At 41.6% G+C, this 26,253-nt stretch overlaps 3 protein-coding genes across 3 annotated transcripts in view; 1 reads left to right on the forward strand and 2 right to left on the reverse strand.

Moving 5' to 3' along the window:
- Positions 1-5,649, reverse strand: part of ppm1f (protein phosphatase, Mg2+/Mn2+ dependent, 1F) — a 13,165-nt gene extending 7,516 nt beyond the window's left edge. The window contains 8 exon segments of the mRNA XM_079349433.1: positions 178-187; positions 452-549; positions 552-595; positions 598-637; positions 640-653; positions 957-1,084; positions 3,861-4,075; positions 5,523-5,649. Of these exon segments, the coding sequence (XP_079205559.1) occupies positions 178-187; positions 452-549; positions 552-595; positions 598-637; positions 640-653; positions 957-1,084; positions 3,861-4,030 (504 nt within the window). The 5' untranslated portion in view covers positions 4,031-4,075; positions 5,523-5,649.
- A 719-nt stretch (positions 5,650-6,368) lies between these two features.
- Positions 6,369-21,924, reverse strand: top3b (DNA topoisomerase III beta). The gene is made up of 18 exons (XM_079350326.1): positions 21,603-21,924; positions 18,411-18,542; positions 18,108-18,214; positions 17,946-18,020; positions 17,338-17,534; positions 16,789-16,945; positions 16,604-16,717; positions 16,215-16,305; positions 15,229-15,383; positions 15,039-15,144; positions 14,272-14,418; positions 13,523-13,696; positions 12,508-12,636; positions 11,337-11,486; positions 10,311-10,411; positions 7,679-7,880; positions 7,175-7,362; positions 6,369-6,751 (listed from the first exon to the last, which is right to left on the reverse strand). The coding sequence occupies exons 1-18, from the start codon at positions 21,670-21,672 to the stop codon at positions 6,482-6,484; spliced, it is 2,565 nt and encodes an 854-aa protein (XP_079206452.1). The 5' UTR covers positions 21,673-21,924; the 3' UTR covers positions 6,369-6,481.
- On the forward strand, positions 18,606-20,563 carry LOC306828102 (interleukin-25). Its single transcript, XM_079350346.1, has 3 exons — positions 18,606-19,066; positions 19,710-19,885; positions 20,244-20,563. The coding sequence occupies exons 1-3, from the start codon at positions 19,052-19,054 to the stop codon at positions 20,470-20,472; spliced, it is 420 nt and encodes a 139-aa protein (XP_079206472.1). The 5' UTR covers positions 18,606-19,051; the 3' UTR covers positions 20,473-20,563.
- Positions 21,925-26,253: the final 4,329 nt, after the last annotated feature.

Here is a 26,253-nt window from a genome sequence, read left to right on the forward strand (position 1 = left end):
AGGTCTGCAGATTGTTGAACTGAAGTCCGGATGGAGTCTCAAACCCGTGCAATAGTTACAGGGCTTCATCTATTTCATAACACACGTGTGTAGGAGAGGGGTCTTTTTTTTTTTGTGTTGCTATTGATGCTGTTATATTCCCTGTTTGACTGTTTTTGGAGCTGTTGTAAAACCCACATGTCCCCCACTAGGGGATCAATAAAGTTTATCCTTATTCAATTACAAATCATTTCAGGTAAATCCTGCACAAAAATCTGATGGCATGTTTTGGTACCGAAAAGTTCACAACGTTTTGTGTGCAATTCGTCATGAGTGCAGAAGTTGGCTGGCACTTTTTTGACCATGAAAAACAAAGAAATGAGCAGGTTTTGTGTTTTTTGGATTTCTCTTGTTGTTGTCTTTGGTGTCAAAGTTTAAAATTCTGCTCAAGTCGTGACAACACGTCTCGTACCTTGATACCAAACATGTGGTTGAGTCCTCTAAAGCCAGGTGTTTGTCCTCCATCTTCCTCCTGGTGTTCTTGATGGCGTGAACAGAGCAGTGGAGGTAACGGCAGGGGGAGCGGGAGGCCGGGAGGGAAGTTTCTGATGCCACGCAGCGCCACATTTATCAGCTTGTTGAGGAAGTGACGCTGGACATTTCTGACTGAAGCACTGAGGTAAAATGAAGCACACAGAGGACACAAGTCAACAACAACAGTCACTGTTTCAGTTTCAGATTTGGGCTGTTTAAGGAAAACAGCCGAAGATGTGCTAATGATCTGTACAATTCAGACAGCGTGCAGGAGTTTGTCTGCAGTTTCTTGACCTTTAAAACAAGAAATGACCCGATGTTAGGACCTATTAAAAATACGGCTCAGTAAAACTACTGGAAACGAGTGCAGTCTGTTTTCCATGGATTTAATCAAATGAACACATGGGACTCAAAATAGCAGCGTTTCTAAAATAACTACTTACAGACTTTGTGCTCCTCCTCCTGGTCGGCCTCGGCGTCCTGTGGGCAGTGGAAAGAGGAGAGGTCATCCTGCAGCAGCTGGGACAGCGCTTCCTGACACAGGAGGGCGCTGAGGCCTGCAGGAGAAGCCCTGAACATACAAACAGAAGACGTGTGAAGACCTGAGCATGACTCTGAACCAGGTGTGACCCTCTGCACCAACAGGAAATAAAGGGAATGTAACGTGAGATCCACTTTGTGGCCTGTTACTCCAAAAGTCCTGAAAACGTCTTCAAGTATTCGGGTTGAGCTGAACGTAAACAGCTGAGGGTTGTTTTTTTTTTTGTTTTACCTGGACATGAGCTGAACAAGCAAAGACAGCGTGTCCTGAATTGTCGACACATGTTCAGGAGTGCACGTGTGAGAACGGCCTGTGGTAGATTTGTGCTACAGAGGAGGCTGTGCTCTGACACAGGACGCGGAGAGAACAATGCTGTTTCTGCAGACAGGATGTGAACTCTTCCGGAGCAGAAGAGAAATGTTCCTGCTGAGCTTTAACGTGTATTCACATCTCTTCTTACACCTTCCACTGCATGAAAACATCTGAAGAGGACAAAGCACTGATCCTCAGATTGTTAGCACACTGTCATGGCAATCTTAAAAAGTCTTTGTAAAGCAGAACCAGTGAAATAAAAATCTCTTCAAACACACACTGTAGATGACACTCAGGTTTAATGGCTAAATCCCCCCACCTAGCACTTTAGCATCTTCACTTCTCCCACTCCAGTACAAGCTGCGCCTTGATAGGTAAACATCTTCTCTGGGTGCCAGAATTTTGGGAGCTTGTACCGGAGCGATGAAGGAGCGAGACGAAACAACACGACTAAGAACTGACAGACAAAACGCAAAAAAAAAAAGCTCAAACAGCAACAACTCAGCCGTGACCACACACAGCCAATCTCCAATGAAGCTGCCAAGTAAAGGCTGTCATTACGGGGAACAGACGGGAGAAGTCCGCCACGAAACATTCAGGAGAGGTCGCAAACCGTTGGCATCAAGTGACTCCACTGAGCTGTGAGGAGGAGAAATCAACAGACATGGGAGAACTCCCGTACAGCAGAAGGATCTCTTCTGGATCTCGCAGGGTCATTGACTGTGAGTCTACATGTAGACTCCTCCTGAAACTATCTCCCATCATGCCCCTGCTGTAAATCCGAAAGTGTAACGTGAAAATCAAAAGGTAGGAGAAACTAGAGAGCCAGGACTCGACGTGTCCTACACATTTTAGCCAAGAGGGGGAAAGAAATCACTTTATAATCTGGTGAAACGCGGGCGTCCCCGGTGAGTGTGCGATGGAGCCGCAGCAATTTCTGTCCGCCTATTTTCCATCTCCTCTGTATCGTGGTTCAAAGAGGAGGACGCGTTGTTACACAGAGGCATTATCACGCTCTCCACCACACGTTCCGCCATGTTAACTAGTTTGCAGCTTCCTGTTTGGAGCAGGCCAGAACGCTCCTATTGGTTATTGATAGTTGTCACATCAACAGAACAACAGAATTAGCACAAGACGAGACAAAAAGACCTGAAATGATATCAAACATGTCTGAGTTAAATGTCAAGAGGAGAAAAAGACCGTCTTGAACACCTCGGATTAACTTAGACCAAACGACCGACATCAGGAGGACTAATTCTGAGACTCGACATTTGAACAAACAGAAGCTGAGAGGAGACGGAAGGGCCAGGAGCCAAAACGTTTTATCATCAGCCTGTTAAAGACCTGCTGACCCTGGATGACGATTAAATCCACCTGAATGTCTACTGAGGTGTGTTTTCTTTTTTATAACAGTGACTGAACCTCTGTCCTGCACTCATCTTCAGAGTCACAGAAACACCTGAAGTGTAAATTCTATCAAACACTGGTGACAGTATTGGAGTGATAAATGATCGGGGAGGTTCTGTTGTTGTTGTTGTTTTGGCTCGGTTCTTTTGCACCTCTCTTTCTGTGATTCACTCTTTAAATGGTGCGTCAGCAGATACAGCTCTGTTGTTCCTGCACAATGAACACAAACAGAAGATTCAACCTCGCAGAGAGAGCGAGCTGGGCAGGAGCAGAGCTGTCAGGCATGTGAGGAATGTACACACACACACACACACACACACACACACAGATTACTCCTACATTAACTGCTCTGAAACGACAATTTAATGTGTCGTGTGTGTGTACGTTTAATCTCACTCGTCTTGTGATTTTCTAAATTAATACTCTAAATTAATTTCTAAATTAATAGTAAGAATAAATAAATAAATAAATAACCCTGCTGCACTCATTATGCAGCAGGGTTTCTCCTTCTCTGTGTGCGAGCTGAGGTACATTAGTACATCGTGCCGGCAGTGCCTACATGTACCAGGATGCATTGCACGCGAGCAGTTGTGGCCTCTGTCTTGCAATGCTGGACTTCCTGTCCAGAAACTTCACATTCAGTTTTCTTGTCCTTTCGTCCGGCTCACTAAAGTGAAGCATGTGATGCAAAAATGTTTAGTCATTGTCCTGCAGTGGAAACACATTCATGTCAAACTCTGGCGGTGACTTGGTTTTATTTCCACTTTAGAGAGAGAACGATTCGAACTATATAAGTAGATCTATAAATGTGTAAACAATTAAGATTTACTCTCTGTCCACAGGGGGCGCCAAAAGCAGCATGAGCTCAAAGTTGCTCGCGGGAGCTTTAAAGTTGTGGGAGGCATGATCATTATTATTATTATTGTTCATGTCGGCATGCAGCATGATAACAACATGTTGAAAAGCTACTGTGGAGTACTAATAATTACAGTGAACTAAAGTATAGAGAGCACTGAATGATCCTGCTGTGCCAACCTTCAGATCAAACAGGCAGAATAAGCAGGTTACGTCTCGTTCTCAGTCATACCTGGCCGTCAGCAGCCTCAGGCCCAGCTCCAGACTCTCCCCGTGCAGCTCGTCCTCAGAGACTCTGCGGCTCAGAGGATTCACGGGCAGCACGCCGTCCTCCTCCAGAGGAGCCGGGAACTCCTCCACGAAACTCTGGAGAAAGCACCGGGCCTCCTCGTCCCCGTCCATTTCACTGACTCGTCTGCTATGAGCTCTCAAGTCACAGGTGGAGATCTGATGGTGAAAGAGAGAAGAAAAGCAACACTCACTTACAGATGAATGATGCACACAGCACAGACGTTGGGACTTCAGGAACAAACACAGACCGAGATTATAACAACATAATGAAGTGATATCATTTGAACACAAATCAATAGCAGTGTCCCCTCCTCTGCTCTGTCTTTATAAGACTGTACAACAACTCACCAAACATCAGTATTTTACAGTGAATTTGATTGGCCCGTAGCTGCTCTCTCTTCTCTTACAACAGATTGTTAAGATTCAAAAGTTCAATTAGACATTCATTCATACATTTTAATTCACTCTGCTGATCTCAACATGAGTCGACTGGTTTCTCCACGTTATGGAGTTCATTTGGTAACTTCTGGAGTCCTGTGAAAATATCTCAAACTAAACACAATAAATGTGTCTTAGAGCGTCTTGGTTGAAATATGAGTCCTGATCTAAAGTTTCCTGATGCTTCTCCACACTTTGGATTATTTTTACAATAAAAGGGAAAATCATTTTTAAACACGCAATACTATAAAAAGTATCGACGTTTCCACTTTTTTTTAACATTACACCAAACAGCAGGGACAAAATCCATCCCTCCTCTTTTTAAGGGGGTGAATCAGATATTAAGATGCATCATTGAACCATTATTAGAAGAAGACTCATGGCTGTATCTTAACAAATCCTGTGCAGTGTTTTCATGCCATGCTCATTCATTTCATCTCTCGATGATTTCCTGTGGTTTCAGTGATGATTAAATGTATTTTTTAAATGTTTGTTTTTCTTCCCTCTGTTGTGATGTTTTCATGTCTTGTGTGAAGCTCTGTGTGAATGTCCTTGTTGCTGAAATGTGCTTTCTGCTCTGTAAATAAACTTGGCTTTACTTTTAACGACTTAGGAAATTGTTATTTAATTTTTTTAACCAGGAATAATAAAAAAAAACCCATTTGAGATTAAATCTCCTTTTCAAGAGTGTCCTGGGCAAAACAAGCAATGAAATGAGCTGTGGTGTTACAGCTACAGAAAATGTTTATTATTATGCAGCAGCAGCACACAAAGACGTAGACAGAGCAGCAGAACAACAGTGTAATCTTTTAACATTGTTAAACATGTTGAGACACACTTTGGATTTCCAAAACAAAGTTAAAATGTTGTGACAGCAGTAAGAAGTCTCTACGAGCTCCAGCTCTTCACACTTTGAGAAACAGAAACACTATTCATGACGAGCAGGAATAAAAACATAAATAGTTGTTTCCTTCTCTTACCTGGGTTAGCTTAATCGGAACAGTCTCTTAGCATCGTAGCTAACAGTATGTACACAAACTACATACAGACAGATGAAAGAAAGAGTGTGTGTGGTGTGTGTGTGTGTGTGTGTGTGTGTGTGTGTGTGAAACACGCCCTGTGTCAGACAAAGAGTTAATACAAATCACTGTGTGGAGACACAAACCTGCGCTGTGAGGCCTGATCGTAAAAACAGAGATGCTAACACTTGAGTCACATCCTTCACTCCGTCATGTTTACAAATCTACGCTCAGCTCAACTGTCCTTTACGTCATCACACCGCGCCCTGAGTCGATTTAAAGGGCCAGACCCCCAAATATCTACAAACTGTTTCAATAACACAAGTGGTGATTTCAAAACATCAACGTGGACAACTAAATACACCATTGTTAGATCATTTTTCCACACACCTGTGGTTAACATTCAACTCAAAGTTGAAATAAACAAAAAACAAATGAAAAAGGGACATGGCAATTCATGTAATGTGATTTCAAAAGTGACTTTTTATTCTTGGAAGTTTTCGGCAATAGCAAATCTTTTGGTTTCAAAACTATGTGATTGTAAAGAAGTCTATGAGAATTTGTTGCTGCTCTTCAGATGAACTATCATTTTCTCATTGTGTTTATGTTCTCAAACTGTTCCTTACGTTATTTTTTATGCAGAACAATGTTCATAGCAAATTACAGTCTCATTTAGAGTCATGCAGACCACAAAACAGAGTATTTTGGATGGGGTAACCTGTGATTGACAAGCTGCAGCAAATATTTGGCCTTTCTGCCTTTTCTAATTTAAAAAACCCAGAATAATAACAAATTTAAAATGGAAAGTGAAAATGTAAAGTGTAAAGTAAATATCGAGATGTTTAAAATGTAAAGCCAGGAAAAAAAATTATCTTAACATTTTAATTTTACATGTATATCAGATTCTGGCACATCTCAGAGAGAACTGTTCTTCCAGTTGTTCAGTTTCAAACCTTGATTTTATGACAGTGAACAACCACACACACAGCCAATATTTTTGAATACATCTTTACTTCAGTGTCATTTAACACACGTAAAAACAGAAGTATACTGGCATGTACACCTTCTTGCTATGGATCTAGCAAATAACGGTACAAAAAAAACATTATACGAAGTAAGCTGCCAGTGCGGCCATTTTGTCTTTGGGTTTTTTAGGATTGCCACGGCGTCCCCGGCCACGTCCCCGTCCTCTCCTTGCACCCCCGCCCCGGTGCCTCATGGTGGCATGCTTGAGCTCCACCAAATCTTGGAAGACAGGATCACAGAAAACACAGCCGGTGTGTTGGGTTTCTCCTGCGGGAAGAGGAGTGCGAGTCTTATTGAAGTCCACGGCAACCAGAGAGGCCTCGCAGGCGTCGCAGCTCTCCTGTGCAACCTAAAGGGGGGGAGAGAGGAGCGTGAGAGAGAGTCCTTAGAGAGCTCAGAGAACATGATAAAACATTCAGGGGACTGATAAGCTCAATCACTACAGCAGAAATTTTTTAAAAGGTGTCTGAAAACGGAACTTTTTAAGGATTTGATTTTGAGGAAAAGGATAAAAGACACGGAAAAAAATATATTTGAGGCGTTTATACAAATACTGACAAATGACTGACAGCGGGAGAATATCTCTCTATCTACTTGTGTTTTCTCTTCTGGTAATATTCTGCTGCTTACTCAGACTCGGATGCTGGCAAGGAGTGAAACATTTGTCTGTTTGCATTCACACATGCAGCTCATCCTGAAAGCTTCAGGAGTATTTCAGGTGTTTTGTGCAATTGTGAAAGCCCCAGGAAAAGAAGACTGGCTTGTTTCTTACCTGCACTCTGTGTGCATGTTCAAAGAAGTTGACCACCACGTTGCATTTATTACAGGCCATCCTCCATTTTGGTCCAGAGGTGGGGTCCAGAACCAGAACGCCACCTTCACACTCCACACACTGACCAATGCCGAGAGAGTTGAGAGAGTGCTGACAGGATGGATGGGTGCATTCATTACAGCCCATACCTGAGAGAAACAGGTGAGAGAAGAAGGGGTGAGGTTATGTCTCAGATTTACATACAAATAATTAAATACAATCCATGTTACGTCTTTTTCCTTTTTGATCTTCAAGTTTGAAAACAACGGTCTGTATACAAAGTCATATTTGTCTTGTACACAGATTTACGAGTGGTGGGCTATATGTTTCTAACCATGGTGCAGTTGCACATAGAGACCATCGGTGGGCGCCAAATTCATACATATTATTGCTTTGGGCTGGTTTCATATTTATCAGAGACTCTTTCTAAAACAAGAATAACACAAAGACAGTATTTAGCCTCACCTTTCTTCATGTCCCTGAATGGTGGGTTGCTGAAGCAGTAAGGACATAGGGGGTAGCTCTTCCCTCGAGAACCTGAAGTCCACAGCACCAGCTCAAATTCGTCAAGGGGACAGCGGAGCTCCTTGTACAGCTTGATGGCTCCGTTCTGAGGGAGACTGTAGGTCTCATCACAGTGTGAGCAGTGGAGCCGGCTGGGCTTCGCCTGCAGGGACAAGGAGGATAAAAAAATCAGGTTCAGATCCAGACTGCAGATGATGGACATTAAGGCCTCGGGCCCTTTGTTCCAATGCATCTTACTGGAATAAAGCTATAATAAACATTTTGAGAATGAAATGTTCAAAAGAAGAAGAAGAAAAAAAAGAATATTACAAAAACTGGATTTAATCAGGCAATCCAGACTTTGTATAAATCTGAATAAATCTTCTTGTTTCACATGTAAACTAGAGCACTTATAACACCAGACAGATATTAAGGTTGTGAGAAAATTAAAAGATTTTGTAACATAAAAAATACCCAAATAGCTGTTTATGTCTATTTAATCAGGTGTCATGATCTTTCAGTTTATTTGGATTGTGGCGCCCCCTCTGGACAAAGTGTGTGGTATGCAGTCCCATAAGAGCGCCTGGATATGCTAATGTTTAAAGGTCTTTGCTAGATCATAGGCTAGATCAGTTTGATTCAAAGAAGTTTTACATTTAAAAACTGAAACAATAAAATACACTCTGTGACAAGTGAGAATATTTATGTTGCTGGATTGGAAACATAAAAACTCGCCAGCTCACACGACTGAAACAGTAAACTGTAAAGAAGCAATTTGTAAGATGAAAGGTACATACATTTAACTCATTATAAATGACTTTTTTAATATTTATATATTATATATTGGCTGCCATATTTTTGGATTAGAGGAATTTATGGTATCCAACATGTGGTTTTTGATATGACCAAATGAATGTGATATTACTGTTTTAAAAGATCTGTAAATTAGCAGATCATGTTGAACAAGAACAAACTTCCTGTAAACTGTGATGAGTCGAAGTTATTCAAAGTCAACTCAAACTGACTTTGAATGCGTCCGCAGTGCGAGGGTTACCACTCAACAGTCTGACGCAAACCAACAGGCATTTATTGAGATTCAATGAAAACGACAAAAAGCCTCATGATTCATTCATGAATTTAAAAGTGGTTGTTATCAGATGGAAATGGAAATTCAGGAAGCTTGGCAAACTTCATAATTTAAAAGCTTTTTTTTTTCAAATTGAACTTTGAAGGCCAGAGCTCAGCAGTCAGACATCAAGTGACGCAGAGAGAGGAACAGTAAAAAGTGTCTGAGGTTGGACTAAAGAGAGAAAAGACTGTGGTGATTTAAACAGAGAACATTATAAATCTTTACGATCTATGCATTAATACCATTGGATTCATAAAATAAGTGCTTCATGCTAAACATCTAATTGTTAAGCCAAACCAGAGACAACACTTTGAGAGTTTAATGCACAGTCACACATTTAGGCCGTGTAGAGTCTGAGTGTTTTTATGTTTATTGTGTCTGACAGATGGTGTGGTTCTTCAGGGCTCAATCTTGGGACCAGTTTTATTCTCCTTACATGTTACTGCTCAGATTAATGATCAGGGCCACACAACAGGAAGAAAACAGAGACTTGAAGATTAGGAAAATAAGGTTGTAAAATTTAAGCTTTAAGTTTATGAAAATAAAAATGTAAATCTTTGAAAATATAGTCGTGACTCCATGCAATTAAAGTTGTACATTTAGAGAGAATAAAGACTAAGTGATTTCGAAATGCAATGAATGTCCTGGGAAATTTGAATTTGTTTTACAAAGATGGTTCATTCTGAATGTCTATTGTTTTTTAAATCATTGTCATTGAGAAGTTGAATGACAATATATATATATAGATATATATATATATAACATATATATATAGGATTCATATATAATCATGTATACTCGGTTACATGGATACATTATGATTCTGGTAGAAAATGATCATATACTGTTTGCTCATAATTTGCACCAAGGTCATAAAGATAGAGCAGTCGGTGAGGTCATATGTGGCAGCCTCATATGACCTCACATTAGACTGTCTTTCCTCCCAATACAAAAACATGTGGACATTGTGAATGGTTTTAGCTATGTTCAAATATCTCTTCCTAAGAGTGATTACAGAGCGATTCAGTTTCAGGAAGTATTCTTGCATTTAGAGATTCGGTGTTGTGGAACTGTTTTTACACAATTGTGAAATCATTTTGCAGTCGACCTTCAAAGCCACCGTAGAAACGCGCTCAGCAACAAAATGTCTTCACCATTAAGCCTTGGTGATATTTACATTGATTGCAGTGAGGCGTAACAAATGCTTAAAAGTCACGTATTGAGCATATGAGGTGTCTGAATAATATAGAGCATGACGTTGGACAAAGAAAAATAGAATATAAAAGGCCCCAAAACGTAACCTTGAGGGATGCCACCAATGAGAGCCTCAGACAACAGCTGTCTTGAATTTGACCTCAGATGATAAAGACGGCACCATGCTCAGTGGCACCTCGAGGATCCTGCTGCTGTCTACAACACCTGAGGAGGTTTAAACTCTAACAGAGTGATGAATGTTATGCTGACCTGGATGTACTTCATGAAGCGACGGCACTTTCCACAGCGGGACAGGGGCTTCCCACTGGCAGCGATGGGTGAAAAAGAGACCTCCATCAGCTCGTCCATACCTGGGAAAATATACAATCAGATATTTGGCTTGTGTAGCAGAGGAATGATCCAAACAGAAACATGTTTTGTTTTTATTTTTATGCATTTGTTCCCTTTACAGTTACTTATTTCAAATCTTTAGTACTCTCCTGTTTCTCTTCTTGTATTCATTTCCACTATTCAAACCCTCCACTAAATTTTCCTGATCCAAGTCATTGGAAATGTACAATAATCAGACATGTCATACACATATTTTTGTGGAATAAAAACCCCATTGTAATAAAAACTATTCTAAATGTTGAAACATGAAATTACATTTGTATTTTCACAGTTCACGTGTTTTTTAGATTCAGTTAAATGTTAATTGTTATGAGGAAGTTGATGATCTGTTGATTTTATCTGCTATAAAAACTCAGTTGGTATTTTTTCTCAATGTGATGTTATTTCTTTGAGTGTTTGAAATGCTGCACATCTGTTCAACCAAAAGTTGAATTAAAATATGTGAGCTATGTGTGCAGATTGATGTGTTAATACAAAAAAAACCTCACATGCTCATTTTTAATGGTTTTATAGAGAGACTCTTCATCTCTTTACCATTGGAAACTTTAGTAACTCGGTCACAGTCAGTCTGCATTTAATCAGCCAACTGAACTGCTGGTAAAGCCTATATATGAACAGCCTTGAAAGGCAATCAGCTCAGTGCACTCTGAATGTATTTGAACCCTTTGGGCAGAAGAGAATGACGCTATGTAGCACTGATTTCAATTATTTCTCACATTTCAGTCTCGTTTTATGACCAGTCCATCTTCCCAGCACAAGTGATTTTTTTTTTGTTTTAGTTCTAATTTAATTCTTGTGTGTAAATCCAATTATCACCAGTGTTTGCACATGTTCTTCTGTTTCACAGACATCAATGTTCCCGCCTTACTGAATATGTGAACTTACTTGGGATGGAGTCGACAAAGTAGTGAAACTTTCTCTTGAAGATATCGAGAGTGTGCTGAAGGACCTGCTGGTAGTTCGCTTTACCCAGAGCGATCAGGGTCAGCTGCTTCTCCACAGCACTGCGGATGGTGGGCAGCACCAGCTCTGCATCTGCAACACACACACACACACACACACACACACACACACACACACACACACACACACACACACACACACACACACACACACACACACACACACACACACACACACACACACACACACACACACACACACACACACACACACACACACACACACACACACACACACACACACACACACACACACACACACACACACACACACACACACACACACACACACACACACACACACACACACACACACACACACACACACACACACACACACACACACACACACACACACACACACACACACACACACAACATTACAATGGCACTTTAGGAAAGCTCAGAACCAGAATACGTGTTATTGGCCAGGTATGTTTAACACACAAGAAATGTAACTTTGGTAGACTGTGCTCTCTCTTTACCATGTAAACATTAAATATTAACAATTAGCTACAAATATAAACAGGTAATTAAAGACTAATATGTGCAAGACTAAATAAGATAACAGTGCAGTGATAAGTCAAAAGAATGAAGTAAACATGAGGTAGTTGTGTTTTACAGTATTTACATTATAGAGTGTGTAGATCATCATTTAAATGACATAATATATGAACATTCACAGTGACAGGTTAGTTCAAGGTTATTTCACAGCAGCAGGTCTGACACTCTTTGGTTGTTTTGGGGTACAGTGATCTGTAACGCCTGCCAACAAGCTTTTTTCTTATCAATGAAAATGTGACTCATGTATTTTACGGAACATTTTGTCTCGTCATTATATCGGCTTTGTTTCTGCTCTACAGCAGCCTTTCCTGAACTTCAGACTCGGAGAGGGTGGCTGGTTCTATGAAACACAAAAGCTTTTGTTGTAGGTTACATGAGTTACATGTAGCAGCTACACAAGGGAAAAAGAGCGAGGGGCTTGTTCATCAAGTTAATCGACCAGAAACGGTGATCCATGAAAGAAGACAAATGCAAACACACTTTGGGAAGCAAAGCTCTACAGAATGTAAAATCAATTCAACAGATCTTACCCGTCTTGTAGTATCCGTGGACCAGGACGATGCCCAGGTTGGTCGGCTTCAGCTTGCGTCCGTTCTCTACAGTCACATAGTTCCTCTGGCAGATGTTGTTGATGTGGACCGGGATGCTGGCATCAGTTCCTGTAAGACGATGACGAGTAAAAAAAAAACTTCATGCAGCTTGTTTCGATGACACAAAGAGATCGAGATTAAAAGAGACCCAGAAGCCTTTCAGCTCCTCTGGTGACAGGGTCCAAGTTTAAATACTCGCTACTGGAGTTATTTCACTTTGTTGTTGTTTTTTTCCCTCTAATGTTTGTGCAGCAAAACTCAGTAACACTGGCGGAAGAGTTTTCAGAGTTCACTCGCTTGTCAGGCACATTCAATGTTGGAATCATTGAGGAATTTGCTGGAACACTTTGTCTTAAAATAAACTGCTTCATCATTTTTAATCTCTTAACTTGTGTTTCAGGATTTATTTCTTAAAACGTATAAATGTTCTGGAGTCCGTCTCCTGAAAACCCTATTCAGCAGCATTCAAAAGATTTTTGAATAAATTCATCAGTTTTGAAGTTACAAGTTTTTAAAGTGTAAAAAAAACGACTAAAAACTTGTACTTCACTGAGTGTACTTCTTTTGGTAATAGACATAAAAGAGTGTTTTCCCTCTCAGCAGTAGACCTGAAGAACGTCCCCTGACTGTTCAACTATCAATCAAACTTTTTTTTTTTTTTTTTTACTAATACTGGTTTTATAACAGCATCATAAGTAGAAGCACTATGCATACAACATCGGATCATTTCATGTTTTATCACCAAGGTGAGCGGAGCGGTTTTAAATAGTATTCATCATCATTATGATGATGAATACTATTTATATACATACAGAGGTCGTTTCATTATAAAACATGTCGTACTAAAGGTATCTGAAGTTTTCAACACCGAGCTGCAGATTTTTATGCTCGACTTTGAGTTAGAAGATATAAACGATAAATGATCCCAAATGTCTCAGGCAGCTCTCAGGTGTACCGATGCCGTGTTTCTCCATGAGCGTGATGAGCTCGGCCTCCGTCAGGTAGTCAGGAGGGTTCGTCTGCTTCTCCACCAGTTTGATCTCGTCCACGGTGAAAACGTCTCCTCGCTCACACAGCGGCATGGCCTCTTCCAGAGGGATGCCCTGCCACGGCATCACCTCTGTGTAACCTGGGAACATCACACACACACACACACACACGCGCACACACACACACACACACACACACACACACACACACACACACACACACACACACACACACACACACACACACACACACACAAGAGCTTTAGCAGATTATCATGATTCAATCGACAACTTTTTCAAGACTTTTTTTTTTTTTCAAGCCTAAGAAAAAAAGAACATCAGTATCTGTTTTCATATCTTTGCTTATTGTAGTTTCATTCCTTGGATTACTTCAATATTAGTTTATTTAAAAGGAGACAATTTCATAAACACATGATTACACATGGTTAAAAAAAAGCCAGAATTAGCCAGAAGGCTAGTTTTCATCTGTAGTCCCCTGGCCATGATGGGACAAGGCAATAAAAACAACTTTATTAAGAATAATGACAATTTCTACAAGAGTGTGACGTCTCCTCAATCTTCGCTTAAACCCTCTCAAAGGTTTCATCTCTCCATCCTTCATACTGCATGTTTGACTTGTACCACCTGCTCACACTTTCAGTCCCCTGATCGAACACTCACATCAGGACCGGAGAGGAGACCTGCGTGACTTTACCTGCTGATATCAGAGTTTTTCCGCTACATGAGAAGGCCTCGGTGCCGATGCTGAACTCTATGGTGGTCTGGAGGTATTTACAGTCCTGGCTGACCGTGGCGATGAAATGGCGCGTGATGTACTCGTACAGCCGCCAGCCATCACTTCCTGTGGGAAAGCAAGGAAATATGAAATCATCCATCTTTCAACATCTTCATCTCTTTTACCTTCAAAGTGTGGACAAACTAAAAGTCACGTGTGCTGCTCACTGCGGGAGGAGAGGACGAAGCTACAGAGTCTGTTATGTGACGTTATAATGAGAATATTTGCCTTTAAATCAACGCTACGTGGAGTTAAACAGAATCACACGATCAACACTAAACACCGGACGACAGAAAACGTAATGCAGCTGTTTCATGACGTGCACGGAGATCATTCCTTCTGTGCACCGTGCAGCAGTCACAGTATACAGCATACACGTCGCTCCGCCTCCCATTGGCTCGAGGTGAACTCTCCATGTCATATCCTGCTGCTCCAGAGGAGAAATCAGCTCACTCACACTTGCTGTGGTTAAAATACTCCAGTCAAAGTCCCAGGGTAACATTTGTCTGTTTGGAGTTTTTCAGGAGATTCCTGAAAGTGTGATACGAGGGTCTTTCTGAAAACTGCGTTAGTGGCTTTAAGGAAAAATTCATCCCTGGGAACAGTTGGTGAATGAGGATTTGTTTCTCTTAATATAAAAGTCGTTGAACATGCTCCTCCACTGTCTGATAAACTGACTGTCTCACCGAGCTCTGCTTCTGAGGCTGAACGCATGGGAGTGATGGGTGGATGATCTCCAGCATCGCTTCCTTTCCTGGGTCGGTTCAACCCGGCTGAAAGGAGAGCCTTCACCTGATGGAGAAGAGACCGTCTTAGAAAAACATCAGATTCTATCGTCTGCCAGCCTGGAATAGTTCATGACTGCTGGGTGCTCACCTCCTCTGCCCACATGTGGTTGTTGCTCTGCTGCTTCAGCGCCCCCTTCAGGTCGAAGTTCTCGGGGTAGTGGGTGGTCTCAGTTCGAGGGTAGCTGATGTAGCCCTGCGTGTACAGGCGCTCTGCAATCTGCATGGTGTGCTGGGGACCCATCCCTGAGAGCAGAACACCATCACCTCTTATTACCACATTTTCCCCAAGTGTTCCAGTTCAGTTCAGTACTGGACGCATTCATTGGTCAAAAGTTGAGGATGGTAACAAAAAAATATCTGATCTGCACCGTCTCGCTTTTTTGCTTCTTCTGTTGGGACGCCAAGCGTGCTGATCTGAGCCCAAACATGCTCGAATTTAAGTTTTCAAAATGTCATTTTTTTATTGGGTAAAATATATTTGTGATAGTAAATATTTGTTTTACTTTGTTATCGCTGTTTTACATTTGTTTAATCTCTTAACTCTTTATAGGGCAAGTGACTATTTTTGGTAATTTCCACAAACATTACATATGGTCAGCCTTCTGCACCTCAGTAAGGTCGAGAAGCATGTGATCCTCTCTCAGCCAATCAGAAGAGATCACCCTACATCACTGATCCTGCTATTGTGGCATCTGAACCAAATATGGTAACTTTATCAATGTTTATTACACTTTATTACAATTTTTAAAAATGTTATAACAGAAACAAAGTTCTGTTATGTCCCTGAAAAACACTATGAGGTTGAATTTTTGAATTTCAAAGCATTCAATGAGTGACCTGTAAAGAGTTAAGGTGAGTGTTCAAGATAAGCCGGTGCATCTCGATTCATGAAAATGAAGCCACACTCTGTGTTATTTTAATCAGCAACAAAAAGCAGATTACACAGGAACATGTTCATGACTCTGTCCCACTCTGACTAACGCACCAGCTGCACGAGAGCGAGCAGTCTTAACACACCAGATGAAGTGCTGCTGGTGTGAATGTGATGAGGCTGTTAATTAAAAGGGAGCGTACCTAAAGAAGAGCTGGCCACTCTCAACATCTCCACCGTGTTCAGAGCCTGAGGCCTCTGCTTGGCCTTCTCCTTCTTACTCACAGACTCCACCTGTAATCACACAGGTGTTGAGAGCAGAGCTTCACTCGGCACAGGGGAAACAAAAATCCTGCAGCGATCGTATAACTTGTCTCCCCAACGTTTCCGTGGTGATTTGAAAAACGACTCAAGCTTATAAAAACAACATTTGAGTCCATGATTGAAAGACCAACAGCAGTATGATTAGTGAGAAGGCTCCTTTAAGTTTGTAACATAGAACAAACTGAAACTGAATGATGTAAAATGAGAGGTCTGCGCTCTCATACACAAACAGAAACTGGACCTTGTTAAATTAAAATATAAGAAGTACCTTGGCTTCTTTGGACGTCTTGGCCAGGTTGACGAACATCTGACCCACATCTCTGTCAAAGACCCTCACCCTGTGCCAGTCCAGTATCAGCGGGGTGTCTTTCCCTTTGAACACCTGCACAAAACGCAGCCGGTCAGCCGATAAGAAGCAGCCTGAGAGAAGGAGGAGGACGTACAGCGACTCACCTTCACCTGGACGACCCAGTAGGTCTCTGGTTTGAAGGACTGGATCTTGTCGTGACGTTCCACACAGAAGCCCAGAGTCGGGGTCTGACACGGTCCAAAAGAGATCAGGGAGGAGTCAAGGTTGCCGTATTTTCCCTGGAAATACTTAGTCTGGAACCTGAGAGGGTTTGAACAACAAAGAAAAAAAAAAAAGGAGTTTCACTATATTCACCACACGTAACTTAAGAAGAGACTGAACAGCCGACGTCTCTCTCTCTCTGTGATTACGTCCACCCTGAAATATCCTTCATCATCGTCAGAATAAAACAAAACCACTCAGGACCATCCAGGTCCCTGAGTAGACCTGGATGTTCACCATCTTCTTCAAATAGTCATGTGTTTGCTTTTTATTCCTGGCTTGATGATTAGCTCAAACACAGAAGCACATCGTTTAGCTTCCATGTGAGCAAACAAACGCCACACACTGCAGGAACTGAAAATCCTTTTAGACTTTTTGAAGGTTTGATCAGAAAGCGTGTGTGCGTGTGTGCGTGTACAGAGCAGGGTTACCGTGTGAAGGCACAGCCGATTCGCAGATCCAGCTCCTGACGAGCGTCCACCGACAGAGCTTCATTGCGGTTGGGCTCTCCCAGGCGCTTCATGGCGTTCCAGATGTCCGTGTCCGTGATGGAGCTGAACTTGGCTCGGTAAACACTCTGCTCCCTCGCACTGCCTCTGTTCATCACGGGCTCGATGGCATCCAACACCTGGAGGAAAGCGAGGCGGAGAGGTGAAGATGTAAATATCACATCTGATGGAGGAGGTGGCGTTGTTAAGTCACCATTCAAACACATCCAAACGCGCCTGACGAAGCAGCAGCAGCTTGGAGGTCTTGCCCGAGGACGAATGGCAGTCCAGAGGAGAAATAAGTGACGCTACCAACTGAGCCACAGCCGGCCTGATTTTAATTTAAAGCCGTCCAAAAGCATCCATAAATAACCCCAATCAGGCCAATCAAAGGCTTGTTCAGCCTCGAAAGAAAAGTCGGCACAAGGCTACTCCTTTTTTTTTTTGTTGCACATTTTATTCATCGTGAAAACTTTAAATACAGACATTCTTTTTCTTTTTCAGTGACACATCAAACACACGTAAAATAATTACACCAGAATCTAAATTACCTCAAAACAGATGTTCTCTCCCTCCTTGTCACAATCCAGCCATAGAACCACGTAGTCACAGCCGCGGCCTTCGACCTGAGACCAGAGAGTGGGAGTGAGCGTTGGAGGCCGACACACAGCTGCTTGTGCCGGATGTCTCAGATAAAGTGAAAGAAGACCCACCTGGAGGAACTTGACCATGTTGAGTTTGGGGTTGGCCTCCTTCTTCTCGGTTGGAGCTTTGCTGAACAGTTCTCCCGGGTCCACTTTGTCCCAGTTGTTGTACTTCCCTGAAGAAGAACCAACCAAGAAAAGAAAACGTGAACTGTTTTAATTCTCCCAAATAAAAGTGTAGACATTCGTTTACATCTATAAACTAAACACAACATCACAGGTTGTCAAAATAAGAAACACAAAGTTTCAATATTGGCTGTAAATGAAGTCGCTGATAAAAGGAGAGCAGGACCTGATGTAGGTGATACTGACCGATGAAATCCAGACTCATCACGTGTCCACACACTGAAGTCATCTTAAAGCGCACAGACTGGCCCTCAAAGCTGCCCGTGTACTCGTGCACCGAGCACGCTCCGTTGAGGCCTTTGCGACTGGAACAGGTTCCTTAAAAAGGCGAGGCAGAGGAGAGACGAGGCGCCATCAGTGGACACATCGGGACGTTTCATTCAGAGCACCCCAAGGTCACTCTACACACCGCTCACTCGTCCACACCCCAACATAACAAGACCGCCAAATGTTTCTGAGTCAAGTCCACATGTTGTAAACTTGTTGGTAACTTCCATTGCTACTGAGGAGCAACTTCATGCGCTTCAGCGAGTCCACAAAGGCCGCTTCCCCTCAGAGAAGCACGTCAGACAATCAAACAATCACTGAGTGGACTCTGAATCTAATGCTCTCTCAAGGCTGAATGTTAATGACAGGAACACGGAAACACACACACACATGGACACACACACACACACACACACGTTCACAGTTAAACGTTCATGATTGGTGGTGAAAAAAAAGGGAGGACCAGGCGAATATAAAAGTGGGAGCTTCCAGTTTGAGGGTTCAGATCATCAGAAGGACGAAGACTAAAGGCCGAAGCTCTGCAGTCATTATCGTGAGCCATGGAACAGCTCCAGGTAAGAACACCTGCGGAAACCTCGATGCTCATGATGGTTAGGTTCACGCTGCCAAACAGTGAACACTCTGCTGGTCTTTAGGGGCCACTTGTTCTGATTTTAAAGGGCGAGTTCGCCACTTTTAAGTCGACCTGAAAGGAACAGAAGTGCGTTAGTGAAGTCAGGATTTCTTTGCTTCTGAATGTGAGATCCCTGCCGAGGGGAAACACAGAATTTCATTTTTTTCTCCTAAACTCTTTATTTGTTTAAGTAAAAAAAAACAGATCTTTAAATGTCAACAGATTTAACAATGCAAAGGCTCAAATGTAAAAAGTGAAGTGGGATCATTTAGATTAGAGAGAAGAAGCATGGATCAGAACTTACAGGTCGGCTCGTACAGCTTTTGAAACTTGTTGCTGAGCTGAATGGGCTTTTCTTTTAAATGAGATTTAAACTTCAGTTTGACACAACTTAGAGTAAAAAAAGATTTTTATTAAACTCATTCGGGTTAAAAGCCTGACATTCTTGCCTGACTTAGAGGCAGGAAGTGAAAGTCCTGACAAAAATGATTCAGCATTGCGACGCTTCAGGTTCATGCAGTGACTTTAACACTCGTGGTTTGACAGTGAGAGGACTGAAACACTTTGTTGTGCTGTGTGTCCAGCTGCTGCGTGTCTTTCCACTGGTCCTGCTGGCCCTGCACCAGTCTCTGTCCATGCCGCTGGGCGGTCAGTGTGTGGACGAGTCCTTCTGCACGTACAGCCTGCAGGACTACTACAGCCAGCTGGTCAACCTGCCCAGCCACATCAACGAGCGCAGCATCGCAACCTGGACCTACGTGTGAGTATCAAGTATCACAGATTTCCCCAGCATGAGATGTAGGGGGAAAAAAGTATTTTTACTAAAGCAAGCCTGACTGAGGATAGGGAGCTAAATAAAATGAACAAAAAAAATCATGTTAGATATCTATATACTGTATGTATATGCAAAATATCTTAAAAACAACACGCACATCCAAATAATCGTTAAATCCTGGGTGCTAGACAAAAAAAATAAAATAACCTGTACTCTTCCTTTATTATCCTAAATGATTGAACAAATTTACTGGGGGAAAAAAGCCCCCAATCATCACATGTATCACGCTGGAGCAGACTTTTCTTTCCTACAAAATGAACCCCTGTGTCTGATCTGTTCCCAGAGAGAACATCGACCTGAACCGAGTCCCTCAGGTCATTCATGAGGCCAGCTGCCACACCAGCCACTCCTGCAGGGGACTCGACAGCACTTTCGGTCTGGAGTCCATCCCCGTGTCCCTGAGGATGCCCGTCCTCAGGAAAAACCCCAACTGCTTCTCCACTGCCAGCTACTCTCTGGAGTTTGAGCTCATCACCATTGCCTGTATATGTGCCATCTCCAGACACAACTAAAGAGGACTGGCCCAACGCTCTGCAGCTCCACACTGGTGGACATCGGGAATGTTGTTTGAGCAGAAAGAGCAAGATGTAAAATAAAATGCAATGCCACTCATTGTTATTGTTTTCCACTAGTGCAGTGTTCACCATGAAACGTGTCACCATCCCCTCCATGCAATTAAAGACATTTTACATCAACTGGTATCACCGTTTTGTCAGAGTGTGATTTTGGCTGCCAGGCTGACGAGTCGAGTCCTCCACAGGTACACAGGTGTACAGGTACACAGATATACAGGTACACAGGTACACAGGTGTACAGGTACACAGGTGTACAGGTACACAGGTGTACAGGTACACAGGTGTACAGGTATACAGGTACACAGGTGTACATGTGTGCTGCTGTTGTTGGTTGAGCTGCTTGAATAATGATGTGCATACATGAACAGTTTCTTGTCACCTATTAAGAGTGGTTCAAAATAAAATATTAAATATGTCTACCATATTAAAGTGCTCCATTGCAATTTGTGCAGAATTTGCAGAAAGTTTATTGTCATTAGTTTTTCTTTTATTAAACATACGACCACATTATCAAAGTGCTCCAATCTAATTGTGGCGTAGATTAAACATCTTGAATATTATTCAAGAGGACATATTATACTCCTCTTTCAAACAGTCCTCTGTGCTCTAAAGGAGACATCTGTCTGCTTGTCCAAATATAACGTGAGTGTGTGTGTGTTTAAATACAATGGTGAACTTTTAATAAGCTTAAATTTTAAACTCCTAGACTTTGTTGTGTTTTATTATTATCATTTTAAATGATATCATAATGTTCAAAATACAAAGCTTTTTGTATGTTTCTTCTGTTTGTAACCAGTCAACATAACTTTAATGCGGACAAAAACAACAAAGCAGAAATATTTTCTTTTTAAACATTTGAAGCCAATTTAAAATCGTTGATTTTTTTTGGTGCCCTTCACCAACATCTCAGCCTCAGGGGTTTTATTATTTTACCTCAAACATCCGAGTGATTTAAAAACATGTAAAGACAAAAACAATGTGTTTTTAATCTACCAAACAGGGACATAAAGCCACTCTCATGTTAGCCTTACCTGTGTGATTAAAGTGGGACATATTTCTGATCTTACCTTTAGAGAGGATTTTGGCAATCGACTGAGCCAGTGAGGGTTTCTCTGCCACCATCAGGACTGTCTTCATGTTGAATGAAGGGGTTTAGCACCTCTGCTAACTTCAGCTAATCCTCTCAGAGATAGAATAATAGGTCACAAAGCTCACAGCTGTCCGTTCACTCTCTGAAAGCGGATCAATGAGAAGTCTCTCTAACAAGAAAAATGTTCATTTAGCGTCTAACTTGTTGTTTCTGATGTGTTGTTACCCATGAGAGAGGACATGACAGGTAACACATTATTTACTTCCGATGTGTTCTTCTTCGTTGTTTTTTTAAACGGAAGGGTTCGCATGCGAAGTGTTGCAACAGCGCCATCAACTGGATTAAAAATAAATGCAGTTGTCCATACATTTTCGTTCCTGGGGAAATTCAGGTTTTTCACTCTGTTATATTTAACAGGCTTCAAACACATGAGCTGAAATAAACACATGCATCAATGAAGAGCTGTCAGAGTGAGCTGCTTTAGACCAGGGGGGTCCAAAGTGCAGCCCGGGGGCCATTTGTGGCCCTTCAGGTATTTTTTGGGGGGCTTCTGACCTCAATGGGAGAATGAGAAGATTTTGACCCGAGGCCTCATTCAGATAGCATATCTTGCTTTTTTTTTTTTTTTTTATGTTAGCGAAGGCTGAAAGATATTTCTAAAATAGAAAATGTTCACTATACAACATTTTTTTGTTTTTATTTTGTTTTTACTATTTTAAACATTTTTTTTAAACACTATAAAAATTAACCTTTGCATCCTTTTTGCAAACAAGCGGACTGTTGTTTAACCATTTAATAACCTGAGCTAAATACGGAAAGCTTTTGCAAATTAAACACATTACAGGCTTGATTTTGAGAAAAAATAAATAAATAAATAAAAAACGTTAAAAAAAGTATTTGATTTCCTTTTACTAAAGGGTTTCTTTTGTGAATCATTTGAGTCTGATCCACAAAGCCTTACAATTAAAAAAAATAGAACAAAATTGTTTCCCACTGTATAGCTGGTTATTGTGTATTTACATTACTTTTGTAGAGGTCAAAATACAAAAAGTTCCTTACAGTATCATTTAAAAAAACAAACCTGTGGCCGGCAAGAAAAGAAGTTTGGACACCACTGTAGACTGGCATCTCTCCATCTCATTTCAGAATTTGGTCCATATCAGGACTTGAACTGGCCACCCTCTGGTTCCCGACCAACTGAGCTACTGCCGCTCCAGCAGTATATAATTGTAAGAACCACTGCTGGTATTAGAAATAAAAAAATAGGCCAGTTTAAATGTCAAGTATAAGGAAGGAGTAGAGCCAGTAAAGCCCATCTTTGCAGGAAACTGATTTGTAAAAAAATTATTCCTTACATTTACAGCTACAGGATTATCTTGTTATATATTTAATAAAATGAACATTTGTGATTAGTTCTGAAAAAATAAAATAACGTTTGAAACAATCAAACAGAGTTATCATTATGCATTATAACTTTTTTTAGAAGTTAACTTGTGCTGAGAAGGTTTGGCTGTAGAAATATCAAAGGGGTGACTAAGGCTGTGAGGGTCCAAGCCTGAGATTTCTTTGTAGGGCCAAATCCTTGCACTTCTCGACACATCCTGTCAGGTGAATATTTAAGGGAGTGTAGTTCCAACCATGGGCCACTAGATGGCAGCAGAAGCTGTGAAATGATAAAGCTGCAGCGTACTCATTCCTTGACATCATCAACAGACCAGAGCCTTTTTTTTCTGTTGATAAAGGTGTTTAGTCATTATAATCAGGATATCATATCTGATGATAGAAACATTTTCCCTCAGTCACACGTAGAGGCTTTTCTATAGCGCATCATTCATCTACTCCAGATCCATCTTTGGACCTGCGTTCTGGTCACTGAGGGCAGAGTCTGTCATGCTGAAAGGCGAGGGAGTGGGGGACGCAAGTCTTTTGGGATGGTGATGGGATGTTGACCTCTGGGGCAGATGGTTAGTGTGTGGCTGTTTGTGTGTGTGTGTGTGTGTGTGTGTGTGTGTGTGTGTGTGTGTGTGTGTGTGTGTGTGTGTGTGTGGTTGTGTGTGTGTGTGTTGGGGGGGTAATCAATTAAACGTATCCTAACACCCCCTCCCCCCGGCAGCAGTCCATTGAGTCAGCAGATCCCCGGAGCAGATGCAGTCCTGCACTCATGACTCCTTGGGGATGTTTTGCATAATTTGGAGGGGGGGTTGGGTGTTGGGTTGGGGGGTGCCTGTGTTAAAATGAATGTATACACTGAGCTACTTTATAATGTTTGGGAAATAAATGTTGGCTAAATCATTGCTGATACATTGTTCATACATGCAAAACATTTTAAGTTAGCTTCACGTGTAAATGCAAATTACCCAGCTTTCCTGTCAGTGTCCTCATTACATTTAGTGCATGAAGGGGGGTGAGCTGATGTATGTAAGCAGTAGGAAAGAAAGTGAAAAATTAACCTCAGCAGTCGGGGTTGATTTTTTATATTCTGAAACTGCTGCGTTACTGAGACAATCTTTTTATTACTTTAACTCATTTCTATAGATTTAACTTTTTTATTTCTTGCTATTTATTTATCTTTTAATTGTTTATTATTTCTTCAACCTTTGGTCTTCTCTGCCTCCTTTAGCTATGAGTGGACACAAGAAATAAACAAGCTTCTTGACTCACCCTGTTCACATTTCTGAAGTTTTCCCGCAGAGGTGCATGTGTGAATGCAAAAAACAGCAATATGTTTTCTGTTGTTGATATTGATATGTCCAACTAAACATAGGATGGATGTAAATCAAAGTGAACTGTGTCTTTGTCCTGTCTTTCCTCAAGAGATACTTCAAAAAATCAAAAACAGATATCAAGTTATCAATAAATGAATAACCCCGTCCAGTGCTGATCAAGAAACAAGTTAAGTCATCTCAGGCAAACACTTAACGAGCTGCAATATTTAACACTTCAGCATTGGCTTCATGCTTAAATCTGCAATACTACCCAGAATTATTTATGTGAGTGCATGTTCACTTTCATGCAGGCTACATGTTAAAGACGTAATTTCTCTGGGCTAATTTCTGCAAATTTTACTGTGTGTCTATTTGTCTGTGTGCACGGATCTACTCTTTCTAAATGTATATGAGTCACCAACCAGCCACCCACCTTCAGTGTGTGTGTGTGTGTGTGTGTGTAGCCTATGCGCACTGCCTGCAAATGAGACCCTTAGGAAACGAACCAATCACAATAGACCGCTATATGTTAATAAGCAGCTGCTCATAGATATGGAAACAGTCGGTATGGAGCGCAGAGGGGAACAAAGGTGAAGGGAGTAACAATCAGGGATGGATTTAAATCACACTCAGAGGCCAGAGGCATCCAAAAGACCAATCAGATAATAGAAAACAGCAAACAGACACACCTATCCGAGTCTTTTATTCTCTATAAGACTATTTAAATGTCAATGCAGCCCTCTTTATTTGTCAATACATTCCAGTGTTTCGTTGGTCAAAGAGAGAATTGATCAACAGTCAGGTGAATTTAATGCTAAAACCTGCAGAAAGGTTTGGTTGCAGCTGTGGCAGGAGTAAAGTTACACAGATAAACATTGTGAGTATGTTCATGAATGGATGATCACAAACAAACGCCCCAAATCCTTTCCTCTAAACCTTTCCATCTGCCCCCACACTCCTTACATTTCCTGCAGCCAGCAGAGTAATTAGGCTCAGTGAGTTAGACACAGTGTGTAGCCGTCAGAGTGTTTCTTGTTTTATAAAAATAGGGTGCTCATGCACGAGCGCAGGATATGACAATGATCACTGCAATCATTCCCTTCAACAATCATTTAGAACTATTGTGGCAACAAGTTTTCATTGGTCAGATGCAGAGTTGGAGTGTTTGCTCAAAAATTCGGCCGGTGCAAATATTTAGTTATTCGGCTAAAACCCACATGAGTTCTGAGGTCTTTATCTAGTATCTTCTTATTTGTGGTGGATAGCAGAGAAGAATCAAGCTAACTATACCAAGGCACCTTTAATGACGGCGTATCGCTATGCGTGTGTCCTATTAAGACATGATAACGTAGCTACAAAAGGTAACCGCCAGCAGCCGACTGGGGAAGGGGGACAATCCTGTTTTAGCATGGCACAGGGCAAATGGGCCTTGTGTGAGTGCGCCCTTGGGCTCAATTTTAAACTCCACACTCACAGACTCACAGCTTTTGAAGCCTGAACCATCAAGTGTGTGAGTGTTTAGTGCTGTCCCATTGTGAACACGTCAAGTCAAGTGCTCGAGGGCTCGGATGTGAACCTCTCAACATCAAATTGCACATTTTCCGTGAGTCCGCATATATGCAGACTTCCCTTTAGGACTTACCCAAAGTTCACCGCAAACTGATGTGACATGACAGGATGGACGTGATCTTCCTGCTCCGGTCAAATGTTAACACATGTTTTTTGGGTTTGTTTTTTTTTACAATGACGCAGTATTCAATTAGGTCTGAAAAAGAAAAAAAATAATAATTTCATCAAAGCAAGCGTAGACATGATGCTCAATTTTTTACACCATTTGAAGCCCTTGTGGATTCACAAACTCACACACTACAGACTGAGGAAGTTAAATTCTGTGAGGGCTCAGTGCTTTAAGGCTTCAGGGAG

This window comes from Symphodus melops (genome assembly GCF_947650265.1).
Source record: "Symphodus melops genome assembly, chromosome: 1".
Lineage (NCBI taxonomy): Eukaryota > Metazoa > Chordata > Actinopteri > Labriformes > Labridae > Symphodus > Symphodus melops.

Excerpts from the sequence above, each read along its gene's own strand:
- top3b (XM_079350326.1), bottom strand. The coding sequence starts at position 21,672 with ATGAAGACAGTCCTGATGGTGGCAGAGAAACCCTCACTGGCTCAGTCG. Across the intron at positions 12,637-13,522 it reads CATGGAGAAACACGGCATCG|GAACTGATGCCAGCATCCCG; the intron begins GTACACCTGAGA and ends ATCGTCTTACAG. Across the intron at positions 10,412-11,336 it reads CTTTGTCGACTCCATCCCAA|GTATGGACGAGCTGATGGAG; the intron begins GTAAGTTCACAT and ends ATATTTTCCCAG.
- LOC306828102 (XM_079350346.1), top strand. Across the intron at positions 19,886-20,243 it reads ATCGCAACCTGGACCTACGT|AGAGAACATCGACCTGAACC; the intron begins GTGAGTATCAAG and ends ATCTGTTCCCAG.